This window comes from Camelina sativa, chromosome 5 (genome assembly GCF_000633955.1).
Source record: "Camelina sativa cultivar DH55 chromosome 5, Cs, whole genome shotgun sequence".
Lineage (NCBI taxonomy): Eukaryota > Viridiplantae > Streptophyta > Magnoliopsida > Brassicales > Brassicaceae > Camelina > Camelina sativa.
Window position 1 is genome coordinate 16,882,306 of NC_025689.1, and position 7,534 is coordinate 16,889,839.

The following is a 7,534-nucleotide window of genomic DNA, read 5'->3' on the forward strand; positions in this document are numbered from 1 at the left end:
CAAACTAAATAAAACAATGTCTCTGTTTATAAAACGTGAAATTGATGAATTTTGATATAAAAATTATATATATGTGACTATAATTTTTATAAAATAATTGAGATTAAAAAAACAAGAGAGCTCCCAGTCATTTGCCTTCACATGTCACATCTCTATCTTATACTCCCTCTGGGTTTTTTTACTTGTCATTTTAGAGTAAAAATTTTGTTTTCCAATACTTGTCATTTTAGATTTCCAATGCATATGTTTGGTAAAAATACCAATTATATCCCCATTATTTTAATGTTTTGACCAATAAGAAAATTAGAAAATGTATTAAAGACATAGTAAAATAAAAAATTGAGTTGTTTTCTTAATCTGCCTGAAAAAACCTTAAATGACAAGTAATTTAGGGAGTAATTCACAAGTAAGTTCTCTATTAACTGCAGCTCCTTCTGACATCTGGCAAAAGTCTCAAATTTTCTATCTTCCGCTATTTTAGCTTTAAAAGCACTTATTAAAACAATTAAATTTAATTTAACAAAAAAAATCGATTGAAAACTGCGCTTCCAAAAAAAAAAACTGCAACGCTTCCCTTCTTCCTCCACGATCTCATTATGTCCACTTCTCAATTCTTCAACAATAAAACATGGATGATTTCATACAAAAAAGCTCTCATCTCTTCTATTTATGATTCATGTTTCTTCTTGCCTTGATCAGGTAAAAAAATTAAAGCTTTGTTCTGATTTTAGGGTTTCATTATCGCCTGCCTCTTCTTATTGTATTTTTCTCCAATCCAAATGTTTCTCTATTGGGGTTTTGAATTTGCAGAACTATTGTTCCTTACATCAAGAAATTTTGTAAAAATCTAATTTCAGGAACACCATTGAAAGGAGAAGGTTCTGGCAAATTGATTGATGAAATGATTGTCAGAAGACAAGAAGAACAACAACATCAACAAGAATAAGACGACGCTTTACATTCGTCAGGTTCGTTGATTTTGTTTCTCTCCTAATTCTAAATCCTGGGTTTGTTTTTCTTCAGATTATTTGGGTTGATTTGTCTTTGTTTTTTGAATAGCTATGGAAGAAATTTTGCTCTGAAATAACGACGGAGATTGGTCTTCTTGCTGAGAACTTGAGATATCTTCTGGCTGGTCCTATCCGTCAGGTTTACATCTTAAAGTTTTGAACTTTTTGTTTTAACTTTAGTTTCATTTACTGAGAACTTTGATGTATATGATATTCACTCACTTTTGATCCAGTGTGCGGCTAATTCCAGAGTAAAAAGGCATGCCTAATTCTCCAAGGTTTGTTTTTATGAATAAATTTTAACAGTTTTCATATCACTTTCTTTGACTTGCATGTCTCTCAAGATTAATTCTTTGCCCACAAAAGAGAAACAATATGAATGGCAAAATTCCAGAGGTGTTTACAATAGTTCTCATGCTTTAACTTATGTTTTTTTCTCTAATTACTTCAAGTTTCATTAATAGTTCAGTTGTAATGAGCCAATTTTCTTTTAAAAGGAACTAATCAACGTTTGTTCCATTGCTTGATAGGATTCCAAGCAAATCTCAAAAAAAAACTTTGGAAGAGAAACATATTAAAAAGAAAACTAATCAAATCTTGGAAGAAGCATGTGTTATCTAGAAAAGCACAAAGAGAAAAGGTGAAAAAATAGAGTAAGCCTTCACCTAATTTACATACGACGAGATATACAGGAGGCCACCAAAATTTGTTGAATTGGTGGATAACTGTATATTGTTTTTTTTTTTAATATAATGTTATTTTGTTGTTGTTAAAAGTCCTCTTTATCCTTTTATTTTGAGCTTAATAAACTTTCAAATACAATGTTCGATTGTATAGGTCTATCCATTTAATATATATATAATCATAACTAAATAAACTTTTAATCATCTCAAACTTCTTCAAATGAATAATGATAATTTTTTGTGAATATATAATAAATCTTTTGATAAAATACAGTCTAATACATAAATTTACCCGTGCATGGCACGGGTCATAACACTAGTGTCATATAATCTACATGTTTGCTAAAAAAAAGATTCTAAGCTCCTAGTCAAATCTGAGACGGATTGTGTTGAGCTAGTCGTGATGGTCCAAACTCCTGAAGATTGGCCGGCGTTTTCCAACCTGTTGGATGATTTCAGTCTGCTCAAAGAGTCGTTTCTACTATTTTCCCTATCTCGGAATCCACATATGTCAAATTTGAAGACGGATTGCCTTGCTCGAGCTTCGCGTTCTCTTACCTCTAAAACTTCTTTTATAGACTCGTTTCCTCCTGTTTAGGCAACAAATACTAAGATTCTCTTTAAAATTAATGTTTGGTTGATAGAAAAGAAAAACTAATCGATCAATTATTCAATTGAAACTTGCCATGTCAAATAAAAAGTCTACATTTTTCTTTCACGCATCAATAAAATTCAACACTATTATTTGCTACATCAATTTTGTTTCTTTTTAATAAATCATTGTAACTTTATGAGCTTTTTAACCTTTGAAAATAACAACATTATACTGTACATAGTTTAGTTTAAATGAGAGACTCCCAATAGCATACTGGTCTAATGTTATGAATGGTAGACTAAAAATTATGTTATGTTGGAGAAAATATTAAATTAATTAATTCTTTTGTATTTAAACTTGAATTAATTATGAAAAAGAGACTTTTCTTAGTGGTATATTTGGATTTTGCCATTTTGGCTAAAATTTTATAAATTTGCCATTTTTTAAGATCTTAAAACACATTATGTTTGTATTTTAGCCAAAAAAAAAAAAAATTGTAAATGTATAGATTTTAAAGTGACCAAAAATGGCAAATTTAAAATATTTGAAGAAAATGGGTTATTTCAAAACTTTGAAAGCAAAATAAAAAGTGGGTTATTACAACAAAAAAAAAAAAATTATATCTATGAGGAATGAGGATCATATGAGATTTAAAATCTTATTTAGACACACACACGTGCCATTGTGTCTCTGTAATGATCTTCTAAATCTCTTGTCTTGACCGGAATTGCAAACCTCGGAGCTTCTCCTTGTGATCCTTTAACGGCTCGATACGAATCCAGCTTCCCCACCCAAAGATCTCTCCTTCTTGTTTTCTCAGATCTGAAGATTAAGAAAAGCTGCTACCCATTTTTTAAGAGTCGGAACAAACACATCTGGATCCATTTCCATGGCGAACGCCTGGAAAAGGGACAAGAACCAGAAGCTTTTATCACCAAAGACACTGATCTCACTTCTTGTCCTCTCCATTGTCTTCCTCTCTTCTCTCTTCTTCTTCTCTGGCTCCTCCACTCTCCAATACTCCAATCCCAATCTCTCAATCGACACCACATTCCCAATACCTCCTTTTGATTGCTTCAAATGTCCCCAGTCAAAACCCATAATCGCAAACGTCGTCGAGAATCTCAAGTACCCTTTTGTCTATTCCCTCGCTGACCTCGGTACTCTCCCGGAGAAACCACACAAGAACATTGTCAGGCTGCTTAAAGGTAAGCCCTTTAGGAAACCAGACATCTCAGCTACGATTCAGGAGGTTTTGGAGAGTATGAGAGCTAGTGGTAAAAATGGTTTAGTCGTTGATGTGGGAGCTAATGTTGGTATGGCTAGCTTTGCTGCGGCTGCTATGGGTTTTAAAGTGCTTGCCTTTGAGCCTGTGTTTGAGAATTTACAGAGGATCTGTGATGGGATTTGGTTCAATAGAGTTGCTGCTTTGGTTACTGTGTTTGAAGCCGCTGCTTCTGACAGAACTGGGGACATCACCTTCCATAAGGTACCATCACATTTCTGTAATTTGAGATTAGTGAAGTGAGAACATAGCATTGTTTCTGTTTATAGAATTGTGGATTGTATTGCTTCTTATTGCATAGACCTTGTCTGCTATATGTGAAACTGAATGTAAAAGAAGAACCAACAAGACTTGGTTTTACTGTTCCCACTCATCTTGTCTATTGGATCTTGCTAAATGTTGATTCCATTGTTGGTGTAACAGTTGGTTGGACGGCTTGACAATAGTGCTGTCTCGGAGGTGGGAGCAAGACTTGCTTTCAAATCAAACAAAGAAATAGCAGTCCAAGTGAAATCCATACCTCTTGACAAACTCGTCACGCCGTCTCAACCTGTTCTTCTTCTCAAGATCGATGTTCAAGGTTGGGAATACCATGTCTTAAAGGGTGCAAAGAAGCTACTCTCAAGGAAACCGGCACAAGCTCCTTATTTAATCTATGAGGAAGATGAGAGATTGCTCAAGGCAAGTAATAGTAGCTCCAAAGAGATACGTGATTTCCTTAAAAGCGTTGGATATAACAAATGTAGCCAGCATGGCACAGATGCACATTGCACCAAGGAGTGAAAGACATCGGACTTGCGGAAAAAGGAGTAATAAGATGTCATACGAGTTAAGGAATATACGGATCATATGAGCAATAGGTTTTTCATATTTGCAGAGAAAAACACTTAGTTTATAAGTTGCCAAATTTGGCTAGTCATGTTTGTTTCTTATTGTAATATGTACTCAATTTTTTTGGTACATTTCTGTGATGCATATCTACGATCAGCTCTAACTAGTAAATCTGTCGTTGATGCTCCAATGGCTCGTCTTAGCCACTATATTAGTGACAAATTCTACATATAACTACTGAGAGTCGCATAAATAGTACTTCTCATATAGGTAAAGTGAACCATCACCATTACTAGACCAACCATAAAGATAAGTCATACCGTTAGCATTACTGGTCGCTTTAGTTTAGCAACCAACAATCCAATAGAATCAGATATACACGGTATGACAAGTCATCACCATTAATAGACCAACCATAAAGATAAGTCAATCCATTAATAGACCAACCAGAAGAGTCTGTTCTCTTGCTAGATCAGATGTACACTTATCATTGAACTTATATTTAAGCCCTAAATAGCAGAAAGGTTATAAATTTGAACCTTGGACTTAGTAATAGCTTTGAAGCAAAGAAGAGTTTAATACAAGCACAAGATAATTTTAATATAATACAGGAATATAAACAATGTGCAGGATTTGAGTTGCCACAAGACATATTGAGAGATCTAGAGAGACTGCAACCCAAATCATGTCAAAATAAGACGAAGTATCTCACCAGAATACTTGAAAGACTTCTCCGTCTCTTCCAAACAATGGTCCTTTTCTTCTCTCGTCCACTCCTCGGCAACCTTGTTCAGTTTCTCCCTTACGTTCTGTAATAATTTGGGAAGTTCGCCATCCCATTTGTAGAACTCGAGTTCTTTATTGTCAAGTATTCTCTCTGCTACCTGCAAAATTTGATAAGCTTCAGAAGAAGAAAGTTTTAACTAATTTTCCAAGCGATTTTAGTGCACAAAGATTTTACCTTTCTGCCAATCATTCGTCCACCAGCGCTATGGGCGAAGTAGATGTTATAGAAGTGACAAATGAATGATTGAGGATCCTTCTCTGCTAAATCCTTTAAATACTGAGAATATGTTTTACCAGGAGCAGTTGGTTCTGGAATCTCATAACCTTGTTCCTTGAACCACTCCAAATCTGTGGCCAATTTATCCGCCCTTTCCAGTCCCGTGTTCTTGAATTCAGTATCTACAGAAAAACATATAATGCAGAATTAGATCCTGAGAAGGTTACACTAGAAAAAAAGATCAGCTTTTGTGTAAAGATATTTCACAAACTGGTATCTGTTTCCAATACATAAGGAAACTCAGTCCCTACGAGCTAGCATAACCATAATCCCTCATCGATTGTTTGAAGACTCTTATTCTACGTATGGTTTGCGAGGACCACGAGTAAGAGACAACACTAAGATTGGAAGTCCAAACCTCCAAAACACAAATTGTACATAATATATTCAACCTTAAACCCACAGTTCAAGAGCACACCATTCATACAAAGCACCACTTTAACCAAATAAAGGCCAAGAGTACAAAACAAGAAATGGGGCAAATGAATCATCGTTATCAAATGGGTAAACACTAAGATTTAAACACTTTAAACGTATAGAAGTATTCTCCAAATCATTCATACAGNATAAGCTTCAGAAGAAGAAAGTTTTAACTAATTTTCCAAGCGATTTTAGTGCACAAAGATTTTACCTTTCTGCCAATCATTCGTCCACCAGCGCTATGGGCGAAGTAGATGTTATAGAAGTGACAAATGAATGATTGAGGATCCTTCTCTGCTAAATCCTTTAAATACTGAGAATATGTTTTACCAGGAGCAGTTGGTTCTGGAATCTCATAACCTTGTTCCTTGAACCACTCCAAATCTGTGGCCAATTTATCCGCCCTTTCCAGTCCCGTGTTCTTGAATTCAGTATCTACAGAAAAACATATAATGCAGAATTAGATCCTGAGAAGGTTACACTAGAAAAAAAGATCAGCTTTTGTGTAAAGATATTTCACAAACTGGTATCTGTTTCCAATACATAAGGAAACTCAGTCCCTACGAGCTAGCATAACCATAATCCCTCATCGATTGTTTGAAGACTCTTATTCTACGTATGGTTTGCGAGGACCACGAGTAAGAGACAACACTAAGATTGGAAGTCCAAACCTCCAAAACACAAATTGTACATAATATATTCAACCTTAAACCCACAGTTCAAGAGCACACCATTCATACAAAGCACCACTTTAACCAAATAAAGGCCAAGAGTACAAAACAAGAAATGGGGCAAATGAATCATCGTTATCAAATGGGTAAACACTAAGATTTAAACACTTTAAACGTATAGAAGTATTCTCCAAATCATTCATACAGACCATCAAAATAACCAACTCAATCCAAGAGTAAAACAAAACTAAGTCGCCAAAAAAATCTGACCGAATCAACTCCAACACAAGATAAGAGACAAATAAATTATCTTTATCCAATGGCTAGATAAATAAGATTAACACATAGAAGTATTCTCCAAAATCATATCAAACAGAACTATTATACTAAGAATCAACTCCAAAACGAGATTAAAATTGAATCAAAGGAACGATCTTTATCAAATGGGTAGATACAAAGATATTAAACACTCCAAATCACTTCACCTCTTCCATCTAAAATCAGGTCTAATGATTACTACTTAAAAGAAGAAAAGAAGGGAGGAAAAAAAGAACTCACAACTTGGGAAATTGGAATCTTGAATAATCTGTTCAAGCGTATCATAAACCAATTTACTGTCCACAAGAAATTTCAAGTAGCCCTCAACAGTAGGCTCCCACTTAGCCACAGGACGTTCCTCAATAGCTTTAGTCTCTTTCTCACCTTCCTTAGCTTGCTCTTTCGTATGAAGTTTCATAGCCACAAACCTCATCTCCTCCACAAAACCCTTGGATTCTCCAGGATACCTCTTCTTCTGCTTCTCAGCCGCCGTCGTAGCCGCGACCACCACTAAAGACGGTGTCTTGTTCATGGGCATACTCAGAATCTGAACTCTAGGGCGTAGAACTACAAGTGGGTTTGGTGGGGAAAAAGCAAATTGGAATCTTGAGAGTTGGGGATTCTTGAATATGGATAAGGATGAAGAAATCGAAGCTAA

The 7,534-nt window shown here is 35.0% G+C and overlaps 2 protein-coding genes and 1 long non-coding RNA gene across 5 annotated transcripts in view; 2 read left to right on the plus strand and 1 right to left on the minus strand.

Moving 5' to 3' along the window:
* Positions 540-1,871, plus strand: LOC104787071. Of its 3 annotated transcripts, none has more exons than XR_767776.2 (5): positions 540-699; positions 858-968; positions 1,060-1,149; positions 1,244-1,406; positions 1,541-1,870. It is a non-coding gene; the product is annotated as an uncharacterized LOC104787071 (long non-coding RNA). The 3 variants fall into 3 exon arrangements; XR_767777.2 differs by having other exon boundaries at positions 1,244-1,288; positions 1,541-1,869; XR_767775.2 differs by having other exon boundaries at positions 1,244-1,871.
* Positions 2,962-4,560, plus strand: LOC104787072. The gene is made up of 2 exons (XM_010512577.2): positions 2,962-3,777; positions 3,997-4,560. The coding sequence occupies exons 1-2, from the start codon at positions 3,178-3,180 to the stop codon at positions 4,354-4,356; spliced, it is 960 nt and encodes a 319-aa protein (XP_010510879.1). The 5' UTR covers positions 2,962-3,177; the 3' UTR covers positions 4,357-4,560.
* The window catches only part of LOC104787073 (heme oxygenase 1, chloroplastic-like), a 4,315-nt gene continuing 1,699 nt past the window's right edge, over positions 4,919-7,534 (minus strand). The window contains exons 2-4 of the mRNA XM_010512578.2: positions 7,117-7,481; positions 6,099-6,322; positions 4,919-5,288 (exon numbers count right to left, since the gene is read on the minus strand). Of these exons, the coding sequence (XP_010510880.1) occupies positions 5,088-5,288; positions 6,099-6,322; positions 7,117-7,481 (790 nt within the window). The 3' untranslated portion in view covers positions 4,919-5,087. The remainder of the gene's footprint in view (positions 5,289-6,098; positions 6,323-7,116; positions 7,482-7,534) is intronic.

What these genes read in the sequence shown, in the direction of transcription:
- LOC104787072 (XM_010512577.2), top strand. Translation starts at nt 3,178, where the DNA reads ATGGCGAACGCCTGGAAAAGGGACAAGAACCAGAAGCTTTTATCACCA. An exon ending in GGGACATCACCTTCCATAAG is followed by an intron (nt 3,778 to 3,996) that starts GTACCATCACAT and finishes TTGGTGTAACAG; the next exon opens with TTGGTTGGACGGCTTGACAA.